We start from the raw sequence: 15,663 nt of genomic DNA, 5'->3' as shown, positions 1-15,663 counted from the left end.
AGACGACGGTTTGGAACCCGGGGCGGGAGCCGGTGCAGGCGCTGGAGCCTGTGGTGGTGAACACGCGACAACGAGCACGTGAGCAGTGTGCTGGCAAGCCGCCTGCTCCGCACGATGTTCTTCAAGGAGCAACAAGGAACGGGCCTGCAAAAAAGTGGGGAGTGGAGTACACGAGGTGATGTGAGGTATAGCACTGTGGTGCTGTCGCCCAAGACCACAGAGCATGTTGAACAACTGTTGGGTCTCGGAGACAGGCTGCCCGAGATGGCGCAGCTGACCGACGAAGGACTTGAGGCGCGTGCAGTATTACATGATTGTAAGGCCAACTCCACCGCATGACCCCAAACGGACGTCCGGTTTGGCCGGATTTTGTCCGTGTGGGACGACAATGGGTTCGTCCATGTCCGCCTCTGTCCGTTGGGTCGTGCGTGCGCCCACCGTGCGACCGCACCCCAAATCATGTACGTGGTGGACTTGATTAAAAAACTAGGAAAACTCAACTAAAAATAAATAAACGAAGTTCAAAAACTTAAAACATAATAAGATTTACATTAAAAAAGGCCCAGTTTCACATAATTAACATAAAAAAGGTAGCATGTCGTTGCCGTTGCCGTCACCGTCTTCACTGAGCGCCGGTGTCGTCGTCGTCGCCGTCGCTGACGAGGTCGACGTAGGGCGGCGGCGTCCAGAGGTGGGCCGGTGGTCCCTGGTGCGCGGGGCGGGTTGGAAGCTGGTCTGCAGCACCTCCTCCCGTTGCGAGGCCTCCCACTCCGGTGACCGCGGCGGCGTGGGGCACCAGTTCACGGCCCCCATTGCCCACGCCATCTCCGGCGTGGTGTACGACCAGCCCCACAACGTGCCCACCAGTTCCGGAGGGAACACGGCCACCACCTCCTCCTTCATCGGCTCAGGGATGGCGACGTCACCGGCCGCAGAGAGGGCCATGGTGCGGTCCAGGCCCGACCATTGGCGCTCATCATGCGTCGTCATGGAGTCCTCCATGACGCGCTGCATGAGCCGGGCCTCCTCCTCCTCCGTCATGCGAGGAGGTGGAGGTGGTGTCAGAGACGAGGAAGGCGACGGCGTGGGCGTGAGGCCACGCACCCGTGTACGCCCGCGCACCTCCCGTGCCTGCCGCGGCCCCGCGACCGTCTTGGCGAAGTAGGAGGCACGCAACACTTCGTAATCATCCCTGAGCCAGGTGTCCCAGAGGGTGGAGTCGGCGGCGCACCTTGGGTCGTAGTAGAGGTCATCGGGAAGGAGGCGGCGGCGGCGCTCGATCTCCTCGCAGCGCGCACGGCCTCTCGTCGGCACCGGCGGGATAGGGACGCGGTCGGCAGAGAGATACCACGCGTTGGGCAGGTGGACATCGCTCCACGGGACCGGCGTCGTCGTCTTCCAGTAGCACCGGCATACCTCAACGCTGAGGTACTGCCGGTCGCGATGGCCGGCGGGCCTAGGAGCGATGGTGAAGGGAGCCGCGACCTGGCGCAGTGGGATGCGGCCTCCTCCTTCACGGAGCCGTGGCAGCGTCCCGACGAGGAGCTAGCCTCGCGGTCGTGGGTGCCCTTGCGGCCGTAGTTCCACAGGCCCATGGTTGCGGCGGCCGACGAGTTTGAGGAGGAGGCTAGGGTTCTTGGCAGTCGGGTTTCGAGGAGGCCGCGGGGTGGCGATGGGAACTGTGGATGACCGGTCCACGGCTTGCTCATTTAAGAAGGACCGCGACCGTTCCCTGGGCGGATGACAGGCGGGCCCGGCCGCTCGTGCGCATTGATGCGAGTGGGTGAGAGGTTGGTGGCCGCCTGCCACGCGTCCTCGACGCGGACGAGCATGCGTCTGTTTGATGTCCGCCGCGACCCAAATCTCGCGCAAGTTTGCGCTCGAAATGGGTCGTGCCGGACACAAAACGGACAGGATGGGTCCGGGCCGACCTGTTTGTCCCTTTACCCCAAACGGACGGGGCCGGATAGAATGGGGTCGTGCGGTGGAGTTGGCCTAAGATCGCCTTGGACGGGAGCGTGGTACTCGGCGTCGATGTAGACGGCGGGGGGCAACTGGTTGTCGTGGAAGATGCTGGTGACCGTGGCCCACACCGTCGTGGCGATGTCCTCCATCTGTTGAGTCAAGCAGCTCCGCAGAGACGGTGGCATAGAGCTAATGCACAACACAGTGGTCGATCATCGTCCAATACAAGTCGCGGGGAGGCCCGGCTGCCTCGGCGGTGAGGTGATCGTGGACGCCAAACATGCCAACGACGGTGAGGAAGAAACACCGCCACTGGGATAAGTGTCGGCATGGAGGTCGAGGACGACTGGAACGTGATGACGGATGTCAATCGTCTGCGGCACCGAGGCAGGGAAGGCACGGAGCAGGGTCGCCACGGTGATCGCGCCGATGGGTGCAGCAGAGAGAAACCCGATGCCAATGACGTCGGTGGCTGCAGAACCGGCAGGAAGATTGCCGTCAACAACAGCGTCCCCATTTTGGGAAGAGGTGGGAGATATGGTGGGGTTGGAGTCCATGGGAGCGAAAGCGAATGGGTTGTGCATGAACTGGTCCTGCGATACCATGAAAGCAGAGAAGAGGATCCAACACAACTTTTTCATTCATCAGGTGCCAGTAATATAAAGGTTACAGAGGGCTGATGACCCACAAGTATAGGGGATCTATATATTGTAGTCCTTTCGATAAGTAAGAGTGTCGAACCCAACGAAGAGCAGAACGATCTGACAAGTGGTTTTCAGCAAGGTATTCTCTGCAAGCACTGAAATATCGGTAACAGATAGTTGTGTGACAAGATGATTCGTAGCAAGTAGCAAGTAACGACGGTAACAAAGCTGCAGCAAAGTAGCCCAATCCCTTTCGTAGCAAGGGACAAGCCTGGACAAACTCTTATAGGAGGTAAAGCGCTCCCGAGGACACATGGGAATTTCTGTCAAGCTAGTTTTCATCATGTTCATATGATTCGCGTTCGCTACTTTGATAGTTTGATATGTGGGTGGACCGGTGCTTGGGTGATACCCTTGCTTGGAAAAACCTCCCACTTATGATTAACCCCTCTCACAAGCATCCGCAACTACGAAAGAAGAATTAAGACAAAGTCTAACCATAGCATTAAACTAGTGGATCCAAATCAGCCCCTTGCGAAGCAACGCATAAACTAGGGTTTAAGCTTCTGTCACTCTAGCAACCCATCATCTACTTACTACTTCCCAATGCCTTCCTCTAGGACCAAATAATGGTGAAGTGTTATGTAGTCGACGTTCACATAACACCACTAGAGGACAGACAACATACAACACATCAAAATATCGAACGAATACCAAATTCACATGACTACTTATAGCATGACTTATCCCATGTCCTCAAGAACAAAAGTGACTACTCACAAAGCATAATAATATTCATGACCAGAGAGGTATTGAATAACATCAAGGGTCTGAACATATAATCTTCCACCAAGTAATCCAACTAGCATCAACTACAAAGAGTAATTAACACTACTAGCAACCTTACATGTACCAATCGGAGTCGCGAGACGGAGATTGGTTACAAGAGATGAACTAGGGTTTGGAGATGAGATGGTGCTGATGAAGATGTTGATGGTGATGAGTCCCCTCCGATGAGAGGAGTGTTGGTGATGACGATGGCGACGATTTCCCCCTCCGGGAGGAAGTTTCCCCGACAGGACGACCCTGCCGGAGCTCTAGATTGGTTCTGCTCAAGTTCCGCCTCGTGGCGGCGACGATTCCTCCCGAAAGCCTCCTCCTGATTTTTTCTGGAACAAAACTCTCCTTATAGCAAAAGAGGGGGGCCAGAGGGCCAGCAGGGAGCCCACAAGCCCCCTAGGTGCGACCAGGGGGGTAGGTCGCGCCTAGCAGGCTTGTGGCCTCCTGCTGTATCCCCTCTGTACTTCTTCGGCCCAGTATTTTTTATAAATTTCAAAATAATTCCTCGTTGATTTTCACGGATTTTGGAGTTGCGCAGAATAGGTATCTCATACTTGTTCCTTTTTCAGGCCAGAATTCCAGCTGCCGGCATTCTCCCTCTTCATGTAAACCTTGCAAACTAAGAGAGAAAAGGCATAAGTATTGTACCGTGAAGTGTAATAACAGCCCCAAAAATAATAAATATCAACATGAAAGCATGATGCAAAATGGACGTATCAAGGGCACACACGATCATCAGGACGTGCGCTAGACCACGTACAGCATGTACGTGAGGTGGTGATCGTGTGTGTTGACCCTGAGAGCACACACGCACGCACACTTGTGCTAAATTAACTATACTGATGCATTCACTAGTCTAACAGGGGGATCCAACAGAAACAATGTGAGAAGCATTCAGTCCTAGTCCTGGTTCCAATGGCGAGGACCACAATGCTCTTGCTCCACACATATTTTGGAGCAGCACAATAAAATAAAACACGGTGGATGGTGTTTTCATCAGAACAAAACCTACAAGTCATGCTGCCTATACAATTACGCCTAGTCATATAATCTTTGATAGCAATGGCGTTATGCCGAATTAGCTATAACCCTGATTTTAATTGTGAGTGCTATTTTGGCTTTCTACAAGTGTTTAAAAGATCTACATAGATGAACATATCCTCTCCCCTGTGTCGCCTCTCTCGGGCGTCATGGTGCAACCCCTCCGGCACCGCCACCTTCCCATCCCAGGGGCGGAGCCAGGCTGGCAATAGGCCCCAGGCCGCCTCGACCATTTTCCTGAATTTAGGCCTCACATTCCATATAGTTCCTACAAACATCAAAGAAATTGGGCCTCACACCCCGGGCCCAGGCCCTGGGGGCCTGGGTCCTGTCTGCGCCCCTGCATCCCCCTCCTCCCCCTCACCTTGCCGCCGCCTCAGGACACCGCCGGTGAAGCCCGATCACGCTCCAGGGAAGGTGGGGGCAAGGCATCTCTCTGAAGGGCGCATAGGCAGATCTGGCGTGAAGGCTTGTCGGGCTCTGGGAGGCACGCGGGCAGGCTGGCGCGGTGCCGGTGGTCCGGGAATGGGGGCGGTGCGCGACGGCCAGGTGCAGCCGGGCGCGGCGTCCAGTTGCGGCGCCGGCGCGCGACGCCTAGAAGCGGTGCATGTGCACGATGTGGGGAGGGGGCGTCCAGATGCGGTGTGGATGCACGATGAGGGGCGCAACAAGCGCGCGGCGAGGCGAGCTGCGGGCACGACTGGGGTGTGTCTGGTCTGTATCGCGTGGATGCCCCTCGGGGTGCGTGGATCAAAGGCCCATGACGACGAGGAAGTGCGCTCCGATGGCGTGTGATGCGGATCTGGTCTCCGACCGTCGGTGGTCTTCGCGAGGTGCGGTTGGCTGCGACTAGTCTTCATGCTTCTTCGTTGATGGATGACTGCGATGTTGGTGATGTATGGAGGGCTTACCGACGCTAATGCGGAATCATGTGCGGCCGAGGTGGCGTGGAGCTCGGTCAAAACCATGTCATGGCCTCGGACCTTGACCAGTGATGGCGGCGATTGTGGCCGTCATTGATATTCTTGGAGGCATCGTTGCATGTTCTCCAACCCCTCCGGCGCGAATCTGTCCGTTTCGGCCTCTCCAAGGAAACCTTGATCTGTGATCGAAGGATGGCGGTGCCTTGATGTCGTATTCCCTCTTGGGGCTTCATGTGGGGAGCTTCACATTGGTGAGCGGGACCATTGGATGGAGGTTGGTGGGTGTGGCGTCCAGACTTCTATGGCAATGATGATGGTGGGAGCGATGTAGGCAACGCAGTAATGGTTGCGGTATTTGGCTCCTCTTCGGCGTGTCCATGGTTTTGCCTCGGTTTGTTTGTTGCTATGGAGTCGAAGCTACGGCGGCGAGGCCCTACAATATATGATGACTGGTTGCAGGTAGCCCGTTCGTGGATCTCCCGTGACGCCAGTCATGCTTGGTTTTGTTTTACAGAGTTCTCCGTCAGAGTCGGAGTTACGTTGTTTGGACGTAGGTCGACGTGCCGTCGATAAGGGGGGGGGGGGCTTTGCCCTGAGTGTTTTAGTCTAGGGGAGTGGACTTAGCCCTTGTTGTATCGATTTCTGCCCAATTTTTCGTAATTAACTGGACAATTCTCTTCTGCTTATTTAATAGATGAGGCAATCTTTACATCTGTATCAAAAATAAAATAAAATCTTCATGATCGTTGTAAGCAATGTGGGCATAAAGAGATTCGATGTGAACACTCCCGATACTTGGATCTTTTTTTCTGTTTTTTGGAAGGGTAATACCATGGCACTAATTCATTTTTTCTTAGAAAACTTAACTGTTTTGTAAAAAATTCCTTACTCAAGGGTAATAGCAATACCACTAATTCATTACTTTTCAGAAAGCCTCCTTTTTGCCAAAAATGACAATTTTATGATTATCCTTTCATATTAATAATAAATATATTTTTTGTTTCACTTTTTAACATTTTTTATCTTTTTAAAAAAAATCTTTCTTCTTGAAGGGTAATAGTAATGCCACTAATTTATTCTTCCTTAGAAAACTTTATTTTTAATCTTCATTTATTTTCCTATTTTAGGCTAATACGAGTGCCACTAATTCATTTTTTCGAATTCAATTTTGTAAAAAATGTGTGGAACTTTTCTCATCATTTATTTTATTTGTTTGTTTTCTTTCTTCTTTAAGGATAATACCGATGTCAATAAGCATTCCTCCTTAGAAAAGTTCATTTTAGTATTTTTTTTCCTTTTTATTTGTTCACTTATTCATTAAAGTGACACAAACACAAGTATTACATTATGACACACTTTAGCTACATGTAAATTGCCTGAATTCAAAAACTTTGTTCAGTCGAACCATGGACCATCCATTCTTGTGTTGTGTTCTTATGTTTGTCATGTTGTTTTGTTGGGTTGGGCCTTCAAGCCTGCTAGCCCATTTCCATATGATCAGTCAATTTCCTATTGGGCCTTGAAGACTGCTAGCTCCATATGATCGCCATATAAGTCATGGAAATAGCCCTTTTATTTAAAAAACAATTTTTTTAGGGGAAGTTAAGGAAATAGGGACATGGAATTTTTGCTCCCGAGCTCATATGCTCCCTCGTGAATAGTAAAGTTGAAAAAAAAATAGTAAAAACATTTAAATTTTCTTGATTTTTTTGTGATGAACTTTGCCAAATATTTTGTATGTTTACAAAATTTCAGCTCGAAATAACATTTGTGAAAGGTGTGGCGAAAATAACAAAATCGCTGCTCAAAAAATGCTAGTTTTGGATACATTTTAGACTGTTGATTTTTTTTCCGCTGCGACTTCCACGAATGTTATTCCGTGCTGAATTTTGATACGCATGTAAAACATTTGTCAAAGTTTACAGTAAAAGAATTTCACAATCTTTTAAATTATTTACTATTTATTTCAATTTTACTATTCACGGGAGAGCATTTGAGCTTGGGAGTAGAATAGGACTTTCCAGGAAATAGCTGCCTCTATATCTGTCCAATACTTTGGGCCTTCAGCAGTGCACTTAGAGAAACTCTAGCGGACCCCGCATCCCGCCCCGGCCTGTAAAATAACCGCCAAATTGCGGGTCGGGGCTGGAAAATCCGCACGATCAGACACCGCATCCCGCCCCGTCCCGCAAATTTTTTTGCGGGGCGCGGGAAATCTTCTCCCCCAACCTCCATCTTCACGGGCTGGGAGGCCGACCCGAGCTGAACCCCTATCCGGCGCGAGATTTGGCGGGAGGGACTTTTCCGCGCACCCTTTCCCTGCTCCTCGCACCCTCTGGCACCATTGCCCCCCCCCTCCGCAAGCTCCGGTTCCTCCTCCCCGGCCGTTCCTCGCCGCCATGGAGGACCCCATGCTGTCCCCCGTCACCGTCGAGGTCGCGCATGCTCCTTCCCCTCGGGCAGATCTCGTCGCCGGCCATGTTTCCTCCGCCGCTGTCGCCCAAGTACACGCCGTGCCTTCCCGCAAGCGGCAGGGCAACGTGCTCGTGCAGGGCGGAATCCGGCTGCCCCCGTCGCGACGGCCCGCGCTCCGGGTGCCAACGTCGCAGTGCGATCTCGGCCTGCGGCGGAGAAGGCCGACAAGGCCGCGGGCATAAAGCGGAGGAAGGTTCTCGCTTCAAGGAAGCCACCTTATTCAACCTCTGACTTCATCCCCCCGCAAGGAGGTGCTCCGGCGATGCGTCCAACGATGTCGCTCCCCCCGCGTGCGAGGTGTTCGACGAAATGGCTGGAAGGTATGCCTCTTCGGTCTTGGCGATTCCCTTTCATTTTTCGCCATTAGTCTTGGTAGCTTGTGACTTGTTATCGTTCGCTACAGCGGTGGTTCGAACAATGCAACAACCGAGTTCATGAACATGTTGGACACGAACATGGTTGACATTGATCAAGCTTCTTTCGAACCATTCAACTACAATGAAACGGACGGCGGCGTGGATGATCATGGTGCTGCGGGTGAATTGGAGGAGATCGAAGCGGAAGCGTTTGAGCAACCGCAAGCAAAGAGTGGGAAAAGCCAAAGATCGAAGAACTACATGATCTTGGAAGATCAAGCTTTGATCCAAGCATGGAGTGCGGTGTCTCTTGATGCATGCACGGGTGTTTCTCAAACCGCCAAGAGATATTGGCAAAGGATCGAAGATCAATACTTGCGCATTATGAAAAAGTATCCTAATAGGACTGCACGCACATTTCGGTCTCTTCAAGGGCGTTGGGAGAATATCAAGCCTATGTGCAGCCGTTGGGCAGCTTGCTTGGAGCAAGTACGCAATGCACCTCCAAGTGGCACCGTGGAGTCCGACTATGTGAGTTTGTTTTTCCTTTGTTCAAGTTGTGCATCATCATAATGTATCATGGGAAATGATTTCATCACTTTGTTCACATTTTGTAGGACAAGATTGCTCAACATAGATACAAGGACATGGAAGCTTCGGAAGGCAAATTCTTCAAATTAGAGCATTGTTGGGAGTTGCTCCGAAAGTGCGAGAAGTGGAAGTTGATCGACAAAGAATCCCCACCAAAGAGAGGCTCACTTATAAACATGGATGAAGATGAGGATGATGATGGCCCAAGAAATTTGCACAAGGCCGATGACGACAAGAAGACTAAAGAGAAGATGAAGAGAGAGCAAGAAGCAGCGAGCTTGAGGGAGAAGATTGATGCCATGGTGCAATCAAACGAGTTGATGTTGTTGAAGTCGTTGGAGATCAAGAAAGAGTTGGTCCAGAAGAAGGCAAAAGAGAAGCAAGACAAATGGCAAATGCTCAAGGAAGAGGGGCTCCGCAAAGCTGCCATTGAGGAGAGAAAAGCACGTGCCTCTGAAAACAAATCAAGGCCATTGTTGCTCGCCGAGGAGAACAAGATCATGTAAATGAACCGCAATGACATGAACGACCTCACCAAAATATGGCATGATATGACAAGGAGAGAGATCTTGAAGAGGAGAATGGTCGCCTCGGCCGGTCTGTGTTCCAGTTCCGGTGATGTTTTCTCTGCTCCATATGGTGCCAATGTGGATGATTTCGATGCGGGAGTTGGAACAAGCGACGGAGGTGGATTCGGTGGCGCTAATGAACTCCAATATGGACTCCATGGCGTGGAGTGAAGATCCACCCCCAAGATGATGCCGGACATGGACGCAAACCTTTGCATGTCCTCTTTTGCGTAATGAACTTTGCTTTTATTTGCGCGCAAACTGTTTATGTCGTTTGAATTTGAACTTGTTTGTCAAACCTTATGTCAAATGCGAGATTTGCAGTTTTTCTGTTTGTGGGTCGTCGCGGTGGAGCCCGAGCAGAACCCACAAAAGCCGACCCTTAAAAAATCATATTCCGCAAATATACTTTTTTACGGATTCGTTTGGGGTCTGCATCCATGTCAGCCCGTGCCTGCTCGCAAAAGTGGTTTTGCGTGAACTGTAAACGCGCTTTGTGGGGCGACGGGATGCGGGGTACAAACGCCAAGTAGAAAGTGGCACGCGTGTGTGTGAGCGCTTCCTTGTGCCGTGCATCTGTGCTCATGTATGTGTGTTCGCTCAAGCGTGTTTGCGTGCATACGCATGTGTATCTGCACGATATGTGAAAAGTGACACCACGAATATATCAAATATACATTATATATAGTTTTTTCATTATTTCCAATTCTTGATAATAATATTTTTCAATAATCTGTTGTTGTTGTTTAGTCTTTCCCTTTTTTTTGTCGGTTGGTAAATTTTTTCCTCTGTGTCTGCGTTCAAATTTTTCTTTGTCTATTTAAGTGTGTGCAATTTGTCTTTGATGTGTCGAGGAGTGATTAAACACTTTTGCAATTGGACAAAGTCAATTTTATTTCCTTTTTCCATGTGTGTTCTTTTTTGAGTCGTTTTCTTTTCTATATGTGTATTTGTGGATGTTGGATTTTCTTTATTCTGAAAGGGTGATATCGATGTCACTAATACGTCTTCTTTGGAAAACTTCATTTATTTGCCTTTATTTTAATTTTAATTTTATCTATTTTCTGCATTAAACATAATAATAATGCCACTAAATCCTTGCTTCTTGGAAAACTTTTGTGTATTCTTGCATATTAACTCAATTTCAATGTAAATTGTATGCAAATTCGATCATTTTTTGTTTGTTTCATTTTATTTCTTCTTAAAGAGTAATACCAATGCCACTAAGTCATTATCCCTTAGGAATCTTTATTTCATTATTTTTTAGTTCTTATTCATTTTTTCGTCTTCATGGCTAATAAATTTCCACTTCTTATGAAACTTCCTTTGTGTGAGAATTCAACAATTATATTTTTATTATTGCATGCCATAAAAAGCGCGATATCCGTGTATATTGTGTGCAAATTTAGTCATTATATGTTTTAGTTTATTTCACTTTCTTTCTTCTTAAATGGTAATATCAGTGCTACAAATTCATTCTTCCCTGGAATACTTCATTAAGTTGATTTCATTTAATTTTCTTTTCCTTCAAGGAAATACCAATTTCACTATTACTTTCTCTCTAAGAAAACTTCAATACTTTGATTTTACTTTAATTTTACAGAATTTTCTTTCTTTTGAAGGGCAATACCATGCCACCAAGTCATTTCTTTATGCAAATCTTCCTTTTGCAAAACAAAATGACTGTTATTAGCTTGTTCTTGTTTTTTGCAATTTATCTATAAATTGTTTGCAAATTTTGTCCTTATTTACTTTATTTTTTTTACTTTAATTATTTTCAAAGGGAAATACTAACGCCAGTAATACCTCCTTTCTTAAAAAATCATATTTTGATTTTGCTTTAGTTTTTGTTTCATTTTATTTCTTCTTAAGGGTAATACTAACATGCTACAAATTCATTCTTTTTTAAAAACATTTTTGTTGCACAATTCCATTATGACATGCTTTTTTTGCAAGGATATTATTCTTGCATATTATGAAAAAAATGCAATTTATGCCTAAATTGTGTGCCATTTTTGTCATTTTTTTTGTTACAATTTCTTTCTTCTTAAAGGGTAATACCAATGCCCCTAATTCACCCTCTCTTAGAAGGCTTCATTATTTTGATTTTAACTCTTCATTTACCTACTTTCTTCATTAAGAGTAATACTAATTCTACTACTCCCTTTGATCCAAATTAAGTTAACTTAACCTCATTATATGTTTTAGTTTATTTCACTTTCTTCCTTCTTAAATAGTAATATCAATGCTACAAAATCATTCTTCCTTGGAATACGACATTAAGTTGATTCATTTCATTTTCTTTCTCCTTAAAGCAAATACCAATGTCACTATTTCTTTCTCTCTAAGAAAACTTAATTACTTTGATTTTACTTTAGTTTTACTGATTTTTCTTTCTTTTTAAGGGCAATACCATGCCACCAAGTCATTTATTTATACAAAACTTCCTTTTGCAAAACAAAATGACTATTATTAGCTTATTCTTGTTTATTTGCAATTTATCTATAAATTGTTTGCAAATTGTGTCCTTATTTACTTTATTTTTTACTTTAATCATTTTGAAAGGGAAATACTAACGCCACTAATACCTCCTTTCTTAAAAAAATAACATTTTGATTTTCTTTTAGTTTTTGTTTCATTTTCTTTCTTCTTAAGGGTAATAAAATGCTACAAATTAATTCTTTCTTAGAAAACTTTTTTGTTGAAAAATTCCATTATTACATGCTTAATTTTTTTTGCAAGGATATTACTCTTGCATATTATGAAAAAGAATGCAATTTATGCGTAAATTGTGTGCCATTTTTGTCATTTTGTTTTTGTTCCAGTTTCTTTCTTCTTAAAGGGTAGTACCAATGCCCCTAATTCAACCCCTCTTAGAAGGCTTCATTATTTTGATTTTAACTCTTCATTTACCTACTTTCTTCATTAAGAGTAATACTAATTCTACTACTCCCTTTGATCCAAATTAAGTTAACTTAACGTCATTATACGTTTTAGTTTATTTCACTTTCTTTATTTTAAATAGTAATATCAATGCTACAAAATCATTCTTCCCTGGAATACTTCATTAAGATGATTCATTTCATTTTCTTTCTCCTTAAAGCAAATATCAATGTCACTATTTCTTTCTCTCTAAGAAAACTTAATTACTTTGATTTTACTTTAGTTTTACTGAATTTTCTTTCTTTTTAAGGGCAATACCATGCCACCAAGTCTTTTTTTTATACAAAACTTCCTTTTGCAAAACAAAATGACTATTATTAGCTTATTCTTGTTTATTTGCAATTTATCTATAAATTATCTGCAAATTGTGTCCTTATTTACTTTATTTTTTTACTTTAATCATTTTCAAAGGGAAATACTAACGCCACTAATACCTCCTTTCTTAAAAAAAAGCATATTTTGATTTTGTTTTAGTTTTTGTTTCATTTTCTTTCTTCTTAAGGGTAATACTAACATGCTACAAATTCATTCTTTCTTAGAAAACTTTTTTGTTGCAAAATTCCATTGTTACATGCTTATTCTTTTTTTTTTTTGCAAGGATAGTATTCTTGCATATTATGAAACAGAATGCAATTTATGTGTAAATTGTGTGCCATTTTTGTCATTTTGTTTTTGTTCCAGTTTCTTTCTTCTTAAAGGGTAATACCAATGTCCCTAATTGACTAATTCACCCCCTCTTAGAAGGCTTCATTATTTTGATTTTAAGTCTTCTTTTACCTACTTTCTTCAGTAAGAGTAATACTAATTCTACTACTCCCTTTTATCCAAATTAAGTTAACTTAACCTCATTAAAATGTCCATTGTACATTGTATGGAGGCTGCGTCGTTAATTCAGATTGGAGGGAGTAATTCATTTCTTCTAACGAAACAAATTCCACTATTATAAACTTATTCTAGGCTTCTAGCATATCATAAAAAACGTAATATGTGTGTATGTTATGTAAAAATAATTATTATTTATTTTAATATATTGTGTCGTATTTCATCCATGAAAGCTCATCGTGAATTGATATGCACACTACGTATACACAAGACGCTCGAACTGGAGGTTTGTCATGTTTCCGGCTAAAAGAAGTGACTGACCCACCAAGCAAACCAAATTCAGGCAACGACTTACAGTGTTTCCGAAGAAAATTTCATAGTTCCATGACAACTGCGTTTCCGTAATAACGCGTTAGGAAATCATCTATTCCCTCCGTTTCTAAATATAAGTCTTTTAAAAGATTTCACTAGAGGTCTACATACAAAACAAAATGAATGAATATATACTCTAAACTATGACTATATACATCCGTATGTAGTCTTTTATCGGAATTTTTAAAAGACTTATATTCAGAAACGGAGGGAGTAGTTAATTTATTGTTCCAATAAAAAAGAACAAGGCGATGAAGCGGACACGGCTGACGACGTGCTCATCTACAGACTACAGAACTGGGAAGGCGACAAGGTACATTGCACTCTCCATTCATATGCTATTTTGTGTGCACGGCAACGCAACCTAACCAACCAACGCCACTTCGTGTGCCAATGCACACATATATGCACCGCTGCATGAGACCAAGAGAAAATTCAGCTCGTTACCATTCCTCTACGAGCTACGTGCATCGCCAGCGCCTGCAGCATGTATTGCATGCACGCGTCGCCGACCGATGAGCTCATCGCCGACACCGGCGAAAGACATGTCCCCGCGCTCCACCGGCGAGCGCTATAAAAACCCGTCCACACATGCATGGTTGATCACAATTCAGCGTGCGTACATCGTTCCGTCGATCGATCGGTATGGCCTTCTCCCGTGGCGCATGGCCGGCGATCACCGCAATCTTGCTGGCGCGCGGCCTGTTCGCCGCCTTCCCGGCGGCGTCGGTGGACATGGGCGACATGCTGATGATGGACAGGTTCCGCCAGTGGCAGGCCACGCACAACCGGTCGTACCTGAGCGCGGAGGAGAGGCTGCGGCGCTTCCAGGTGTACAGCGACAACGTGGAGTACATCGACGCCACCAACCGGCGCGGCGACCTCACCTACGAGCTCGGCGAGAATGAGTTCGCCGACCTCACCCAGGAGGAGTTCCTGGCCAGGTACGCGTCGTCCTACGACGGCACCGGAGATGACGCCGGCATCAGGTTGCCCGTGGGCGGCGGCGACGCCGAGCCGTGGTCGTCCGGCGGCGACGACGGTAGCTCCTTGGAGGCTCCGCCTCCCAGCTGGGACTGGAGATCCAAGGGCGCCGTCACACCGGTCAAGACCCAGGGCTCAGGATGCGGTACGTACGTAAAGATAAATCCATTTCAACTTTACATTGTGGTGGTTAAATGAATCATGAATGGATGCAGCTAGCTGCTGGGCGTTCGTGACGGTTGCGACGATCGAGACTCTCAACTGGATCAGGACGGGGAAGCTGGTGGCGCTGTCGGAGCAGCAGCTGGTGGACTGTGACCAGTACGACGGCGGGTGCAACAAGGGGTCCTTCCACAGGGCCTACAACTGGATCGTGGAGAACGGCGGGATCACCACGGCGGCGGAGTACCCGTACAAGGCGGTGAGGGGCGCCTGCAGCAAGTCCGTCAGAAACGTCGTCAAGATCCTCGGCGGCGGCGTGATCCCGCCCAGGAACGAGGCCGAGATGCAGGTCGCCGTCGCCGGGCAGCCCATCGGCGTGGCCATCGAGGTCGGCGGCGGCATGCAGTTCTACAGGAGCGGCGTCTACTCGGGCCCCTGCGGGACAGCGCTCGCTCACGCCGTCACCGTCGTCGGCTACGGCGTCGACGCCGCCACGGGGGTCAAGTACTGGCTGGTGAAGAACTCGTGGGGGCAGACGTGGGGTGAGAGCGGCTACATCCGCATGCGCCGCGACATCGGCGGCCCGGGGCTCTGCGGCATCGCGCTGGATGTCGTCTACCCGAAGATGGCGAAATAGTAGTGAGAATTGTTGGTGTGATTGTGAATGTACCTATGTCATGCATTCGCATGCGTACATTCCCAATTAAGTAAGCTCTCCTACTGTACCGGGATTGTTTCAGGACTACCTGAACTGGAAACATGCTTTTTTCCCTAAACATAGTATAAACGAAAGCGCTCATATATACGTGCATACACTTATCCCTTTGAACGTACACATGCACATCTTATCCCTAGGATCACCTCTAAGAGACTCAACCATCATATCATCATGAAATTTACGAAGTCAACACTTGTAAAAAACAGGGTTGTAGTCCCGAATCACCAACCGAAACTAATAATTAGATACCAAAGAATT

General features: G+C 46.7%; 1 protein-coding gene across 1 annotated transcript; it reads left to right on the top strand.

The window, feature by feature from the left end:
• Positions 1-14,148: 14,148 nt before the first annotated feature.
• LOC123418677 (ervatamin-C-like) lies at positions 14,149-15,454 on the top strand. The gene is made up of 2 exons (XM_045107046.1): positions 14,149-14,670; positions 14,741-15,454. Exons 1-2 carry the CDS (start codon positions 14,187-14,189, stop codon positions 15,322-15,324), a joined length of 1,068 nt encoding a protein of 355 aa, XP_044962981.1. The 5' UTR covers positions 14,149-14,186; the 3' UTR covers positions 15,325-15,454.
• Positions 15,455-15,663: the final 209 nt, after the last annotated feature.

The sequence above is a fragment of the Hordeum vulgare genome, chromosome 1H, assembly GCF_904849725.1.
Source record: "Hordeum vulgare subsp. vulgare chromosome 1H, MorexV3_pseudomolecules_assembly, whole genome shotgun sequence".
Lineage (NCBI taxonomy): Eukaryota > Viridiplantae > Streptophyta > Magnoliopsida > Poales > Poaceae > Hordeum > Hordeum vulgare.
This window is presented reverse-complemented; position numbering and strand designations above follow the sequence as displayed.

Bases quoted from the DNA above. Each gene is read 5' to 3' on its own strand.
- LOC123418677 (XM_045107046.1), top strand. From the start codon at position 14,187: ATGGCCTTCTCCCGTGGCGCATGGCCGGCGATCACCGCAATCTTGCTG. The intron at 14,671-14,740 runs GTACGTACGTAA...GAATGGATGCAG, and splicing joins GACCCAGGGCTCAGGATGCG to CTAGCTGCTGGGCGTTCGTG.